The 16,301-nt window shown below is 50.3% G+C and overlaps 2 protein-coding genes across 2 annotated transcripts in view; both read left to right on the top strand.

Annotated features, from left to right (window-relative positions):
• The window catches only part of LOC142824071 (uncharacterized), a 144,051-nt gene that overhangs the window by 116,464 nt on the left and 11,286 nt on the right, over positions 1-16,301 (top strand). The window contains 4 exon segments of the mRNA XM_075915811.2: positions 7,790-8,020; positions 8,339-8,361; positions 9,062-9,177; positions 9,755-9,814. Coding sequence (XP_075771926.2) covers positions 7,790-8,020; positions 8,339-8,361; positions 9,062-9,177; positions 9,755-9,814 — 430 coding nt within the window.
• Positions 3,560-7,795, top strand: LOC149521372 (zinc finger protein RFP-like). The gene is made up of 3 exons (XM_089773785.1): positions 3,560-3,984; positions 4,512-4,607; positions 7,039-7,795. Exons 1-3 carry the CDS (start codon positions 3,613-3,615, stop codon positions 7,195-7,197), a joined length of 627 nt encoding a protein of 208 aa, XP_089629911.1. The 5' UTR covers positions 3,560-3,612; the 3' UTR covers positions 7,198-7,795.

Here is a 16,301-nt window from a genome sequence, read left to right as displayed (position 1 = left end):
CTGTGGGTGAACTCAAGGTTCCTGGGTCCCACACAGTGTTCAGCCCAGCGATCTCCTCTAGTGCCGGTCACAGCATCTGAGTTTAACCCCTCCTGGAGCAGCCCAGGAGTTCAGCATCCCAGTGGGAAACCGCTGCTCTCTGCTGGGCATCTTTCTCACCTAGCCAACATGTTTCAACCCTGGGTCTGAGGTGGCAGCATGGCTTAGTGGTTAGGCTCATTAACTGTGTTTGGAGAAACTGAGTCTCTAAACAGACCTCACCCACTAACTGCCCGGCTGATTCACCATCTCTTCTCTCTCCCCCCTCTCCTCAATTTCCTTCCCAACTTTTGTCTATCTAGAGTGTAAACTGCTGAGGGCAGGGATTGTCCCTGGTTGTGTTTTGTGCAGAGCCCGGATCTCACGTGGTGACTGTGATGCAAATACAAGTAATAACATTAAATTCTAGTCATCAGATCTGTAACCACAACAGCAGCTTGTAACTCCCCTTTTCCTGTCTGAAGGCAGCACATTCCCAGAGGCCAGCCTGCTGCTGATCCATACCCCTCCCATGCGGTAATGGGCCCTCATTTCTCCCGGGGGGGAGGGGTAGGTTCAGAAGGATTCCACTGAGCATCTCAGAGAAGTTTCTCACATCCAGTGTCTTTAAAGACTTGGAATTTGGCCTCTGTTGCCCCCTGTTCGGAGCATTTCTTTTGTCACAGCCTCTCCTGGGCCAGGCAGGCTTCAGCTGGTTGCTGAGTCACACTGGGGCAGAGAACAGTCAGGGAAATTAGCCAGATGGGCAGCACCGTGTGCGCTTGGTGCACCCAGGACTCTCTGCAGACCACACAGATGGGGCTTGATCCTCCTCGCAGAACAGCTTCAGCGCTGCCTGTTGCTCCCTGCACACCCCGCACCTGCCTGCTTCCTTCATTACCTGCAAACTGAGCTGTTTGACGAGTTCCACCACGTTCGCCAGCTGCCTGTTGGGCCCGAGGGGGCCCTGTTGTACAGGGTCCCTACACTGAGGGCAGGGGATGGCTGGGCTGGGTCCCTCCCTGCACCGGCTGAGGCAGGTGCAGCAGAAATTGTGCCCGCAGGCTGTGATCACCGGGTCCGTGAAATACTCCAGGCAGACAGGACAAGTTACTTCCATTCTGAGACTTTCCACTGTGCTCGCTGCGGCCATGGCTAACTCTGGGCTGGGGAAGAGGATCAGTTTCAATTTCCTGAGCTCAGGCTCTACCTGCCTCCAGCAAAAATGGGCTGTTCCCCTCCCTGGAGCTGACTCAGGCTGTTTCCTGGAAGGGGAAGAGCCAGCAGGAGACATCCCAGCTCTGGAGGCTTTGGTGATCAATGTCCCACACTCGGGCTCTGGCACCTGCCCCTGGGCTGGTGTGGCGAGTCTCTGGGGCGTCACATGTTCCCCAGAATCCACCAGGCTGGGCTGCTCAGCTCCCAGAACTGTGCCTATAAGGAGTGAGAGTGAATCTTGTGCAGAATTCATTGTGTTTGATGTGTGATGTTGACAGATAAAGTAACAGTTGAGTATTTATATGGATCTAGTTACATGCTCCCAGTTGCAGTTTTACCATGTTCAATTTTCACAGCAGTGGGAAATGCTAGGGGGAGGGGCAGGCAGTACTGGGCTCAGACAGTTACTATTCAGTGACAGATACTGAGATTCAAACAGGAAAATCTTTATTATTAAACCACAAATTGTTAATGTGACTCTCAAAACAGATCAAGTCAAAGTCCTTCAAGGATAAGAAGTTCTCAAGCAGCCCGGCTCTTTCTGGGCCTGTGTGGAACTTTCAGTTACTATGAAGGGAAAGATTTTTCCCCTCAGTTTGTGAGTGGACAGTGAAATCGAGGTTCGCTGGCATCTGCTCCCTCCAAGCCCAGTGACATTCAATTCTCAGGCCAAACACTTATTCCAGCTGGAATCCATGTTTCCAGGGCCTGATCCTGACGTGCACTAAGGCTGCTCTGGCTCGTTCTAAAGGAGCCTCAGTGTCAATAGCGCTGCCAAAATTATTGGGTCCCATGCACGCAGGAGCGGCCAGGCCGAGTCAGACAAAGGCCCCCCCAGCCCAGTGTCCTGTCTGCCCAGTGCGGGTGCCCCAGGGGGAGGGAACAGAGCAGGGATCCCCAGTGACCCGCCCCGTTCCCAGCGTCCTGCAAACAGAGCCCAGGGGCACTTCAGAGCGGGGCTTTGCAGGATATCGGGGTGTCTGCCAAAGCCCCGGGGGATGAAGAGGGAGGTTTGGAGGGGGGCGGGCTCGCAGGAAGGGCTGTGAGGGGCTTGCAGGGGGATTGTCACGGTCACAGACGGGGGGCGCGGGAGCTGCCTGCCCAGGGCGAGGACCCGGCGCCCCCCGCAGGTGACACGTTCCGGGTCCCGAGCCCGGCCGAGTCCGCGCGCTCCCGCCCCAGTGGCCCCAGAGGCGGGTCCGTGTCTCGCGCTGGAGGGGGGCAGGCGGCAGCGCGCAGGCGCGTCACTGGGCTCCGCGCTCTCATTGGTTCGTGGAGCCCCGGCCCCGCCCCGCCGAGTCTCTGGGCGGCCCCGTCGCTCCCGGCCTGACAGCTGGGCCAGGGGAATCCCCGTCACCCGGGCGGGAGACCAAGGGGCAAAGCAGTTTACGTCACTGATGATGCGGCCACGGAGGCGTGACAGCCCGGGGAACCCTTGTCAATCGGAGCGAGAGCAAGGGGCGGAGCAAGCAACGTCACAGTGGGGGGCGGGGTCCGCCGGGCTCCCGCTGCGGCCAGTGGCTGCCACGGCGAGTGCTGGGGCGCCGGGCTGTGGGGGCGATGGAGGGGCAGGGGCTGCACTGCGGCGGGGCCAGGGGGCTCAGGGGCAGGGGGCTGGAGTGGGGGGGACCCGCAGCCTGTTGGCTCCCCCCCTCCGGGCCCCCGGCGCAGCAGCTGCTTTGGGGCCGCTCCGGTGTCCCGCGGGAGGCTCCCCCCGCAGAGCCGGTGCCCGCCCCAGGGGAGCTGCTCTCGGCACAAACACGCGGTCTGAGCTAAACCCCGGGCGCTGGATTCTGAACGGGGTCACTAGCCCGCTGCGCATGCGCGGTCTGACCGCGCCCGCCCCATTCTACACCCCGCAGCCGGATTTTAGTGCGTCCCCGCCCGTCACTCCCCGCCCGCCCCGCGGTGGCCGCAGTAACGTCACGCGCCGCGCGCCCTGAGGTGGGAGCCGTTGCGAGGGGCCGTTGGCGCCGTTACTCGCTGCGGGGTTGGCCCAGAGCGGAGGGGGCGGCCCGGCGTGAGGGGGCTGGGGGGAGGAGGCGGCGTTAGGTATCGGGGCGCCCCCCCCCCCCCGCGGTCCCTCCGTCGGGCTTCCTGATTCTCCCGCCGGGCTCGGGGTGTCTGGGGGTGCGCGCCGGGGCTCACAGCGGGGCTGCGAGGGGGCTGCAGAGTGTGCGGGGGGGGTCTGGCTGGGCAGGTGGCTGAGGGGCCATGGGGGGCCCTGGCGGGGGCAGGGACTGAACGAATATTTTGGGGCTTTTTCAGTTTTTAATTTTGATTCGTCCTCAGTGCTGATACCGCCCCCCCGCCCTGCCCCTCCATTGCCGAGCTCAGGACAGTGACACGGCCCCGGTCCCCAGCCCAGCGGCAGCCATGGCTGCAGAGAGCCCCGTGGAAAGTGTCCGGGAGGAAGCGCCGCGTCCCGTCTGCCTGGAGGATTTCACAGCCCCTGTCACTCTGCAGTGTGGGCACAATTCCTGCCAGGCCCCCCTCAGCCCTCAGGGCAGAGACACTGAGCAGCAGGGACCCCTCCGGCCCAACCGGCAGCTGGCAAACGTGGTGGAACCAGCCAAGCCGCTGAGTTTCCAGGCAGCAAAGAGAGCAAGATGGGACGGGGTGTGCGGGGAGCACCAGGAGGCTCTGAAGCTGTTCTGTGAAGAGGATCAAACTCCCATCCGTGTGGTGTCTGACAGATCCCAGGCTCCCAGGGTGCTGCCCATAAAGGAAGCTGCCCAGGAGTACAAGGTACAGAGTTGCTGTCAGGGGCGTTTTAATTATCAGTGCTAGTTACTAGTTAAATTCCCCACTGCCCCACCAGTGCCTGCTTCCCTCTGGTAGCTAATGTCAGTCTGCAGCTGCTGGGAGTTATCATCAGCCAGCAGTCCTTGTGGCTTTCCCAGGCAGACCTCGGGAGAGATCCCTGGCCCGGGAGAGCCCATTTCCACTATCAGCCCTATCTGTCAGCAGGTTAAAGAACTCCTGTCACTGATAAAATTGTAATCGGTTACATGATTAGTATTGTTAACGATTTTTTACCTCCCTAATCCCCACCTGCATCATTCTTTATAAAGGTGCTACTACTGATCATTCTCCCACCGTCGCAGGTGTCCTGCTGCATCCGCAGTCTCCTTCTACGGACAAAACCATGTCCAGGGCTGAGTCCCTACTGGACAGGGGCAGAGCTCCACAAAACAGGGACTCTCTTAAAGGCAGACAGATGGGCTCCCAACATCTGATGGGGTTTGCTCTCGTGCTTGTATCTGTTTCTTCAGGAAAAATTGGAGGCCCATTTGAAGACTCTGAGGGAAGAGAGAGAGCAGGTGCTGGGAAGGAAAACAACAGCAGAAGGAAAACGCCAGGAGTATCTGGTAGGTGCCTGTGGCTATGGACCAGCAGGGACTGGCATTGGGAGGGCTGTGTTAGGAGGCAGACTCCTGTGTGGCCTTGGTGAGGTTGGGCTTGTTTTGTGTTTCTCCTGGATCGTGGATTGCAGGGTGAGATCCATGTGTAGAAAGGCTTTGAGCATCCATGTCAGTGCATGAGTCCAGGGCCAACGTATTCATTAGGCGCAGTGCTTGGGGCCTACGATACTTTTAGGGGCCCACAAAAATGTTTTAATTTCTTTTAAAGTCAGAAGAAAAAATGAACTCTTAGGGTTGAAGAAAATGTTTTAATTTTTTTTCTCACATCAGAAAAAAAATGAAACTTTTAGGGCCCACGAAAATCTATTAAATTTTGCCTAAAAAAGAAAAAAAATAAAATGTTGAAGTAGTTAAAGTTATATCAAAAATAATTTTTAATATTGATATTATTATGGTGGGAGGGGCCCACCAAAGCATAAGTACCTTGTGCCCACGAAATTTTTAGGGCTCAGAAAAATGTTTATTAAAATAAAAAAAACAACACAGTATTTAAAAATTTAATTGTTTATATTATATTATTAATTGCAGTAATTCAAATAGAAAGTTAGAGCTCAACTCAACAATCGGATATTACACCGTAACGGAATTTCCGTCAGTAATACACATTTGCATTTTTACCGAATACTTTCTTGCACATGTATACAGACGGTCCCCGACTTACGCGGATCCGACTTATGTCGGATCCGCACTTACGAACGGGGCTTTCTCGCCCCGGAGCTCACAGGCAGTGGTCAGCCACCTCGACCTCCGGGGCGAGAAAAGCTGCTCCTGGTGCCCCTGGTCTGCTGGAGACCGTCTCCAGCAGACCAGGGGAACTGCGAGCAAACCCGCAGCAGCGGCGGGTTCCCGCGCTTCCGAGGCTTTGCCAGAGCAAAGCCTCAGAAGCGGGGGACCCCGCCGCTGCTGCGGGTTTGCTCCCGGTGCCCCTGGTCTGCTGGGGACCGTCTCCAGCAAACCAGGGGCACCGGGAGCAAAGCGGTCCCGCGCCAGAGCAAAGCCTCAGAGGCGAGGCACCCCCCGCTGCCGCTTTGCTCCCTGTGTCCCTGGTCTGCTGGGGGCGGGGCGCAGCTAGTGTGCCCTCCCCAGCAGACCAGGCTTTTGTTGTGGACCCTGGGGCAGGGCAGCTGGGGCGCTGCCAGTTAGTCCCGCAGCGCCGCTCTGGGCACTACTGGACCAACCCGGCAGCACCCCAGCTGCTCTGCCCCAGGCGTCCTGATTCAGCCGCTGCTGGTCAGTTTCAGCAGCGGCTGAATCGGGACTCCTAGGGCAGAGCACCCCAGCTGCTCTGACCCAGACGTCCCCAAGTCAGCCGTTGCTGAAACTGACCAGCGCTGACTACAGGAAGCCCAAGGCACAGTTGCTCTGCCCCGGGCTTCCTGGAATCAGCTGCTGATCAGTTTCAGCAGCAGCTGACTTCGGGTTCTTAAGTTGAATCTGTATGTAAGTCGGAACTGGAGTCCAGATTCAGCCGCTGCTGAAACTGACCGCCAGTTCTGACTTACATACAGATTCAACTTAAGAACCAAGTCAGAACTGGCGGTCAGTTTCAGCAGCGGCTGAATCTGGACGCCAGTTCCGACTTACATACAGATTCAACTTAAGAACAAACCTACAGTCCCTATCTTGTACGTAACCCAGGGACTGCCTGTACATATAATAATTTTATGGAACTACTTATCAATTCTGAAATAAGGTGAGTATATTTGAGATGTAACGGTTTTTTTCAAATGTTATAATTAAGCACCCAATATAAACACAATAAAATATACATGTGCACTTCATTCCATTCAAATTTATTCACACATTTAGTGAATAACAATCCCATATTTGCAAAATTAATAAATTATTTATATAAGGTAATCACTAACCTAAAGATATAACTTACTGATTAAATTAATTATAATACATACCTTTTAAGTAATCAAAATGGAGAACGCTTTGATATATGCACTATTATTTTGTACTATAGTGAGAAGCTTAGTGACTGTAAACTGTATGGCCAGTATGGCTTCGGCCATAGGCGCCAACTGAATGATGGCGGATAGGAGGCCCACTTTGCCTCAGGGCAGTTTACTTCGACTGCATTGGTATAAAGACGAATATAATCGAGCCTGGATTATATTCGTCCTTATACCAACGCAGTCGTAAAAATATATATATATATATATATATATATATATATAATATTAATTTTTTTATGGAAGAAAGGGCCCATGAAGGCAAAAGTGCCTAGGGCCCACAAAAGTCATAATGCGGCCCTGCATGAGACCAGCCTCTGTGGCTTTCCCAGACATCCTCCCCAAAGGAGCTGTGTCCCCCCCTGAAGGGCTCTCTGCTCACTTGGTACATTAACATGTTTCCTTCTTTTTCCTCCCAGGGTATCTCTGTCAGGGTGGTGCTGAGTCCTGCCTCATGCTGCTCAGGGTCTGAATTTCCAGAGCCCATGAATAACAAAAGATGCTGCTGTGGCGGCGCATCGGGGTCCCCCGCCTCCTGCACCCCTGTAGTGGCACGAACAGACTCCACCAGCCAGTAGAATAGAGGGAGTTTATTGCTTCTCCAGAATACAGCACAGCACGAATGTAATCTGGTTACAGGAATTGGACTAGGAGGCCTCAGTGCCTCCCCTTGAGATGGGGGATGACTGGGCCCTACAATCCCAGCCCCCTCCCTAGCTCCTTCTCCCCTGCTTCCTAGACCGACACTAAAAAAACATCCCTTCCAGCCCTTCCCCCAGGCAGTGGTGGCATTCCACCTTCCTTTGTTCCTCTCCCGGGTAGGTAACTGGTCGAACAGGTTGCCTCCCTGACCATCAGCTACTCTGCTGGGCCGCGGTACAGAAAATGACCAGTGGGGGTCACCCACAGCCCAAGCCCAGCAACCAGCAAGATACCAACAGTATGTCACAGCTGCCCATGACAGACATGGGAAAATCCCTTTCAGGGGGACACAGGGGCCAAAGGAGATGCTGGGAGAGCCACCTCTGCCTACTAACCACAAAGTAGAGTCAAATGTCACACATTTTAGGGTTTTCCAAGAAATTCTCCCTACTGCGCACTCAGCTTTCCATGAAAGGGCCCTGGGCTCCATTCATGCCCTTGACCAGCCCTTTCCCTGTTTTCATACAGAAATGGACCCAAGCAGAGAGGCAGATGATTGTGGCTGAGTTTCAGCAGCTGCGGCAGTTCCTGGAGGAACAAGAGCGACTTCTGCTAGCCCAGCTGGAGAAGCTGGACGAGGAGATTGGGAGGCTCCAGACTGACACTGTCAGAAAACTCTCTGTGCAGATTTCCTGTCTCAGGGAGCGGATCAGTGAGCTGGAGGGGAAGTGTCAGAAACCAGCAAATGAACTCCTGAAGGTGAGACTGAGGGAGAAATGTCTCAGCTCGCCACATAGGGAAGGGAGGCTCCTGAATCCCAAGTGCTGTGGTCCAGTTGTCAGATCTGGGTGTAACTCCATGTGCATTGCTGCCATATGAGGATTGCTGTGCTTTGTAAAGTTACAGGCACAGCGCTACTAGAGATTGTAAAGTCCCATTCTCTCAGGGGATCCATTTTCCTGGGGCCGGGGCCAGGGCCGGGCCTCTCTTCCCATGTTTACAAAATCCCTTCCCTGAGATCCCCTGTGTGTGTCCAATGGGGCTGAGAGTCTTTTCTGTGTCTTTTTTTTTTTCTAGGACGTCAGAAGCACCCTGATTAGGTATGTGGCTCTCACTCCACTCACACTGCAGAGAGCAGGGAAAAGGCTTGGAGCTGATGTTAGCACCACATCTCCCCAGGGCTCTACAGCCAGATGTTAGATATGAATATTTTTCATTTATTTAATTCTGAGGGTCTCATCCTCACACAGCAGACTCTGGAATTCCCCATTCAGGGCACAGTCTGACCTCAAGTGTTTCCTGGAGCTGTTACCTCCCTGTGGACTGGCTACCTCAGAACTGTGGGGTGGAACATGGGCCTGTCACTGCTGGGCACTGGGTACAGTCAGCCCAGGGCAGCAAGGACCAAGAGTCTGTCCCATCTGAGGGCTGTTTGGGGACCTGTGTGGGAGGAGCAGGGGAGGGTGGAGCTGGTGTCTTAGTCTAGTCCCTATTGGACAGATTCCTTCAGTCCTTCACCTGGGAACCTCTTGTCTCTCAGTGCCTGAAGGCCAAGGAGTGAGTTGGCCATGAAGACTCAATTCCCCTTTTGTCCCCCAGCCAGTCTTCTCAGGCCAGAAGTGAAGAACAGCAATGGGGCCTTTCAGGGGAAAGTTGCATGGCCATGGACTGTGTTGTTCATGCTCTCATGCTGGGAAAATTCGAGGAATTCTAACTCCAGGCCTGTTAGAGCTGAGACTTCCTAGCCAGTACTTATCAGCAGTAAACTAAATACAATCACATGGAATTGTTTCTGTCCAGGTGTGAGATGGGGCAGTTCCAGCTGCCAGAGGAGATTTCCCCTGAACTGGAAGAACAAGTCAGCAGTTTCTCTCAGAAAATGATTGCTCTGTCAGAGACTCTGAGGGAGTTCAAAGGTACCTGGAAGAGATGGATGAGGAGAAAGTGGTTCAAGTATCTGAGACCATTGAATCTGGCCTCTGAAGCCAATATTCCTCTGCCTCAATTCCCACGTGGAGAATGACGGCCCCATCATGCTGCTGTCCTTAGAGACACTGATTGAACAGACCCAGCTACTTGGAGATAGAGCCAGGGATTTGCAAACTCTGGACCTCCCATTCAGAGATCAAAATGGTTAAAGTTACTGTGTTGGCCACGTGTCCCACCACCACAGCTCCAGGTTATGATAAGAGGCAGTAAGTGAATGAGAAACCAAGTGGGAGGGAGTGAGGAGGGAAAAGTAAATCTCACTTACAGCTTGTCTCTCCTGGGACAGATTGCGGGGATGTTGGCTCCATTGCTGGGATGTTGGCTCCATTGCTGGGAGGTGCCCGAGTGAGAGAGGAAATGAAAGTTTCAGACTCTTTCATACTCAGTTCCTGAGTGTGTGTCTGTCTGGTCTCTGATACAATTGAAATGCAGAGTTCAGAGTGGGGACATTGTTATAAAGAGGAGTGCCTGGAGTCTCACCTCCCTTATCCCTTCCCCCACCAGACACGCTGCCCTCTACACTGGAGAGAGCAAGAGGAAAATCCCTGGGAGCTTTCAGACAGGGTGAGTTTGCAGGTGGAGAGTCTTTAAATGATGAGAAAATTCCAGTGAAAACATCCTCATGGGATTGTCATTGAAGTTACCAACCAGACCCAGTGACCACGGTGCACACAGCCTTATTTCTCACGCACTGATCAGTGAGGAGACCCAGGGGCACTGCATGGGGACCTGTGAATACTTGGGCTACGTCTAGACTGGCCCCTAGTATGAAATAGCCATGCTAATTTCCAACTTTGGAATAGGGAAATCCGTGGGGGATTTAAATATCCCCAAGTTGGAAATTAGCATGGGTATTTCGTAATAGGGGCCAGTCTAGACATAGCCTTGGAGAAACACTGGTCTATGGGTTTGTGATGCTAAAGGGGTGAAGTTAAAGCACACAGTGGACAGCACCTTCAAGCTCAGATTTCACTGCTCAGTTTCAATATGGGGTTGGTTTCAAACAATAAATAGGCAGTGAGCTGCCTGGCTTCCACTATATCAGTTCGTTCAAGGCAAGAAACTGGGCTGTTACGTCTAGTGCAGGCCTGGGCAAAATACAGCCCATGGGTCGGATCCACCCCACCAAGCCATCGGATCCAGCCCACAGATGCCACTCCCCATCTACAAGTCCCTCAGAAAGCAACTGTGAGCCTGGAGGGGAGGGGGGAAGGCTTCAGGTGCTGTTTCCACCCCCCAGGACAATCTCATTGGCCGGTTTCTGGACAGAAATAAAGCACCGCGCTCCCTCCCCTCTGGGTCATAATTATTCACACACCCACATGGCCCTGCAGCCTGTGAGAGGGTCGGGCAGGCTCCCTGCCTTCCTGAGGTGCTTGGCCTCTGGCCAGGAGTCACTCAGATAAATCTCCTGGCCAGAGCTTGCCTCTGCCACCCCAACCTCTCCCTTCCCCTCCTAATCTCTGCTCCCCACTCCTGCCCCACACTCACCATGCCCAAACTCTGTTGTACTCCTTCATCTATATATGCAAGAGCTCTCAGTGGTCAGAAACCTACAACCCCTTATTAGTCCACTCAGCCACTTACCTAAATTAAAGTTACTTTAAATATCTAATGAGTAGTTGGCGAATCCAGTGTCCTAGATCACAGCCTGCCTCCTTCACCCAAACTCCCTCCTAGACCCCTCTATCTGTCCTGCATCCCAAACCCTTATCCCAAGCTTGCTTCCTTCTCCCAATGTCCATCCCAGACCCTGCATTAATGTCATGGAAGAGTGCAGCTCTCAGCCACATTCCATTTGGCCCCCCCATCAAAATGTATTGCCCATGCCGTTGACTGGATAAGGCTCAGTGAGAGCCAAGTAAGTAAAAGCTGAAGCCAGACTATTTCAGGCTGGAGAAGAGGCAAAAATGTTCGACAGGGAAGAGGATTAGCTGCTGAAACAAATGAGCAAAAAACTGGTGGATTCTCCATCTCCTGATGTCTTCAAATCACTGGGGGACTTTCTAGAAAACACTGGCTACGTCTAGACTGGCATTTTCCGCAAATGCTTTTAACAGAAAAGTTTTCCATTAAAAGCATTTGCGGAAAAGAGCGTCTAGATTGGCACGGCCGCTTTTCCGCAAAAGCACTTTTGGCGGAAAAGCATCCTTGCCAATCTAGACGCGCTTTTGTGCAAAAAAGTCCCGATTGCCATTTTCGCAATCGGGGCTTTTTGTGCAAAACAAATTTGAGCTGTCTACACTGGCCCTTTTGCACAAAAGGACTTTTGCCCGAACGGGAGCAGCATAGTATTTCCACAAGAAGCATTGATTTCTTACATGAGATCGTCAGTGTTCTTGCAGAAATTCAAGCAGCCAGTGTAGACAGCTGGCAAGTTTTCAGCAAAAGCAGCTTCTTTTGCGGAAAAACTTGCCAGTCTAGACACAGCTACTGTGGGGAAACAGAGCTTTGTGCCTGGGTAACTGGACTAAGTGCAATGGCTTGTGCCACTGAGGGGGTCAGACTGCATGACTGAGAAGATCTTCTTTAATTTTAAGATCTCATCCTGCTAACACTCAGCGCACATGTTTAATAATAAACATCTGAATGGTGGTGTTAATTTCACTGACTGTTGTGGAAAGAGTTTATAACGTCTTTCAGATGAGAGAGCAAAGTTTGTGCTGCAAATCAATGAATGAAGACTAAGGGTTTTAAATACAGCAGCCTACATTTAACCTACGTCCATGGTCAGGCTTATCAGAAACACTGGGTGCTGAGAACTAAATCCCGTTGTTACAGACGCAGTAATGTAATACAAGCCAGGTACAGACAGAAATGAATGTGTATTTGGGATCTAACTCCTGTGCGCTGTTGTCAGCCGACGGTCAGGGCAGTGTGTGTGTGTATGCTTCCGAGAAAAGGTTTAACGTCCGTGTCTTTACTGCTAGGACCGGGGTCCCATCGCAGAGGGTGGCCAGCAGGCCAACAGACGCTTTATTATATAGGAAGAGCTTATTACACCTTAGATTTTAACTGCTAGAACACAAAGTTCCTTTGCAGCGGGCAGCCTGGGAAAGGCTGGAAAGGTGCCCTAACGGATCGTGTCACCTGGGAGTGACACAGATCCAAACGCCCAAGCTCTCCTTATGTCTGTCTTTTTATGACCGGCTGAAGTTCTTTTAAATTGTGCTTGGTTCTGTTACAGCAACTGAAGGAGTCAGGTTAAAGCTTAAACAGTTACAGGTTTATTAAAAGACTTATAAAAGCATATGGTTACAATGGCTATTGCTCTATTTCTTAAATGCTAACAAATACAGATTTTAAAAATGGTTACAAAGAAAATAAAGATAGAAAATAGAAATAATGGTACCAAGTGACAGCTTAATCTTTAAAGAGCTCTAAGTCTATGTATATATATACTTAAACAAAGGACCACATCTAGGTACAATTTTTACCCCTTTCTGTGCCTCTCGACTCCAGCGTGTCAGGCCAGGGCCGGTCTCTCAATTCCTAGGAAAGACAAATACGAGGTGGGCGTCCCCTTGGAACCTCGGGAGATCAAACACCAAACCCGACCAGCAGATAGATGGTAGATTGACACTCAGAGAAAATGTGCTGCTGGACCCGTCTATACACTTCTGGGGGCCCGTATCCTCTTTCTTATCTTAAGATGCCAAATTGTACTGGTCCGGTTTGTGGCGCCAGTTCTTACAAGCAAGTTTCAAGTTAATTTACACTTGCAAGAGAGATAACTAAATTGTGAGTACTAGACATTTTTTTACTGGGCGAGAGATTCCTCCCCCCGCGGATGGATGTGTGTTCGTATCAATATGGGTTTGAGTCAAGGGCACTCCTTGGCAGCCTCTTGGTCAGCAATTGGCGTATCTCTGTTTACAGCCATTCACGGTCACACAGCCTGGGCCTTCTGCTCTGTGTGCCCTGTATGCTCCAGGCAAGCAAAAATGGATGTTACAAGGGGGGGGGGGGTTCTGTCTGGCTACATTCCACCCCCTGATACGACACACTACATCCCAGGATACAAGATGGCGGTGATACCAGCACCTCTTGCCCACCTTGGGGGAATCTAGAAGTGCCCGATGGCCGGAATAGAAGGTTCAGGATCTAGGAATTGGCTAGGGTCCTTTCCTAGTGCTGTATATCGAATGTGCACAAAAAAGGTAGCTGCATTAACTAGGCATTGCACAATACATAGGGTTATGCAGAAAATGATTACAACAATTATAATGGTTAGAGCAGTGGTTATAACAGAGTGTAGAAAAGGAGTTAGGGAAAATCTCAGCTGTTGGGCTAACTAATTTAGCCATGAGATGTTTACATTCTTTGTTACAGCATGTCTTACTTTATACAGTCTGTTGCCACTTCCTTTGCCTCCCCCCAAAGTTATTTTGAGGATTGCGGTGGTCGCTGTCATCGAACCATATCGGCCTCCATTGGAAGATGTCACTCTTGTTCTATCAGTTGTTTTGGGCTGAGAGGGACAAACTCGATTCTCAGTCTTGTAGAGGAGTTAAGTAAGGTGTTCTGGTACAGCAGTAGCAGTTGGGATGAGGAAGAAGACTATGGCGAGTTGAAGTACTATGTCTTGCTTCAGTTTAGGTTTCTTTTTCTATAGTTCAGTCTATAACAACAGCGATTGCAAGCGCTGCAACAGCAAGCAGTATATATACAAAAAGTTCATGATGGTTTCTCGGATCCACACCAGCTCTGGGAGGGATACATCCCACTGGAGCACTGTTCAGGGCCATTGCTTCAGTTTCCTGTAATAAAACAAAAAGTTCGCCGGTCTTGGATACAATCCAAGCCTCAGTAATGGTTATTGGTGTTAGCCCAGCGTCTGCAGTGGTCTAGACTCCTTTTCCCTTGTAGGAGTGCAGTACACGGGTTTGCATTTTTAAACTGGGGTGTTTGATTACCACAGTGTCTTCAGGTGCATATTTAGAATCTTTGAGTGGCACAGTGTGGCCAGGAGAGGTTCTCCCTGTAGGGAAAAATTCTTTACTGATCGGACTGCCCGTAGGGGTCTGCCGATTATTTAATCTTTGCATCACAGTATTTAATCTGTTTTCTTATTTGCCATCTGTTGGCTTTTGGGTCTTCATGGATTCTTTACTTCCCCACTCCCATGGGTAGGCACGGGGGAGATGGGGACTCACCACCATAAGGGCTGGGTGGTCAAAGCTATCCTATTCTTTAATACTGGCTTCCTAATTTAATTTAGTTCTATTAATTAACAATCTAATTAGTCTCTGGTCTAAATATCTGGTTAGGTCTAGTGAAGTGGATACAGAGCTGGACAAATCCTTCAAACTATTCAGGATCAGTCGGTTAGCTTGGCTGGTGTCTAGGCCTTTACAGGCACTGGATATTACTGCATTTACCAGCCTGGATTCTATACAATTTCTGGCCTATGACATAAGTGTTGCTGACAGAGTTTTCAGGCTTAAACAAATCTGCGATGGTATCTGCTAAGCCCTGTTGTTGCCTAATTAGGCACTTGCCAATTTGATTAGCCAGTCTAGCACACAGCTGGTCTATACCAGTGTGGAACATCACCAAGGTAAGGACCAGTGACAATTGTCCTGGTTTCTAGTATAGGGGTCTGTTCAGGGCATAATTCACAATTGGGAGGCTTTATTTTGTCTTCAAGGTCCTGGTTAATAATACGGCAAGTTAGCAATGGCCATTGTTTAACAAATGACAGCCATGCCTTAGGGGTTACCTTTGTTTGGGCTTTAAGTGGTAAGCCCTAGTGGGAGTCAGTAGGTCTAACTTCAGTTGCCTGATGTCAGTGTTTAGCTTCTTTCCTACAAAATTCTATACAAACTTTAACTTAGAGGACTGTGTATTCTTTGTCCTCATAGTGTTCATGTTGTTACAATAAACAAAATGATTGTGTGTGAATGAGGGGAGGCCCAAGGCCGTGTATTCTCATTACTATTAGCGTGTATGTAACTTGAAGGAGGTTACGTTGACTAGAGTCACTGTTTCTCTTATAGGACTAAGCATGGTTCACAGATATTTAACTGTTAACTTATGCAATTCTATAATTCTTGAGGCCTTTTAAGGCATCAGGCACCAGTGAGTAGCTGGGCAAGTAGCTGTTATTGCAATGGTGAGGTTACTAGTTTCCTCATTGTTGTGGGCATCTTTACTTAAATATGCTGATGTCCCACTTGCCTGTGTTGTTTCGTATAGATTTCTTATTATATCTTGCCAAACCACTTTATGGTTGGTGTACAAATTTACAGAAGCTAAATATTTCATTTGTGTAGCCATTAAAGCAAAACTAATTTGGTGGGGGAGAGGGCTGTTACCTTACTCCCAGTCTTTCTGTTCACGTGATGCACTCTTTGCTTCTTTCTAGTTTCTTCTTTATTCACCTGTGGAGACATTGTTAACATTCTCTTAGCTTAAACAATTACTAAACTATTATCTTTTCACAGAATTTTAAAGTTGCCAATTGACTAAGTTTAGAGTTGCCAATTGATTGGGCTTAATTATTAATTTTGTTGGTTTAAATTCATGCTTCTGCTTTACTCAAAGTATCTTTTCATTAAAACAATATCTTACACACAACAATATTTGCAATTCTTATTACAATTAAGACACACAAGACAAACTTGGACAGAACACAAACTTATTGTGTCATGACACAGAACCATGGTGTTTTGTTGTTGTTGTTTGTTGTTTTTCTTCAGCTGGCACCAGCGCTTTCTGATGATCTGAAAGACAAGAAAACATCTCTACCCGCATCGGGGTGGCCTATTATAACTTAAAATACTGCCTAAGATCTGTTAGGGGAACTTGTTACAGCTAGTTCCTTAACACTTCTATGGGCGAGTGAGCTACAACTTTCCGAGACCAAGGGCGCTTTATCGGTACTCATGACTTTCCACTCCCTCGAATTACCTCTGAGTTGCTAGCCTTCCTCAACAGTGGCATGCCTCAGTTTCCTTCTTGTACTACAGATCAGGCTTAATGTGTAAAGCTATAATGCTTTTCTTTAGCACAAGGTGTTGGTTGGCTAGTTACTGTTCCTGCAAGCAAA

The sequence above is a fragment of the Pelodiscus sinensis genome, chromosome 28 (assembly GCF_052426305.1).
Source record: "Pelodiscus sinensis isolate ZL-2025 chromosome 28, ASM5242630v1, whole genome shotgun sequence".
Lineage (NCBI taxonomy): Eukaryota > Metazoa > Chordata > Testudines > Trionychidae > Pelodiscus > Pelodiscus sinensis.
This window is presented reverse-complemented; position numbering and strand designations above follow the sequence as displayed.

Excerpts from the sequence above, each read along its gene's own strand:
- LOC149521372 (XM_089773785.1), top strand. The coding sequence starts at position 3,613 with ATGGCTGCAGAGAGCCCCGTGGAAAGTGTCCGGGAGGAAGCGCCGCGT. Across the intron at positions 3,985-4,511 it reads AAGCTGCCCAGGAGTACAAG|GAAAAATTGGAGGCCCATTT; the intron begins GTACAGAGTTGC and ends CTGTTTCTTCAG. Across the intron at positions 4,608-7,038 it reads GAAAACGCCAGGAGTATCTG|GGTATCTCTGTCAGGGTGGT; the intron begins GTAGGTGCCTGT and ends TTTTCCTCCCAG.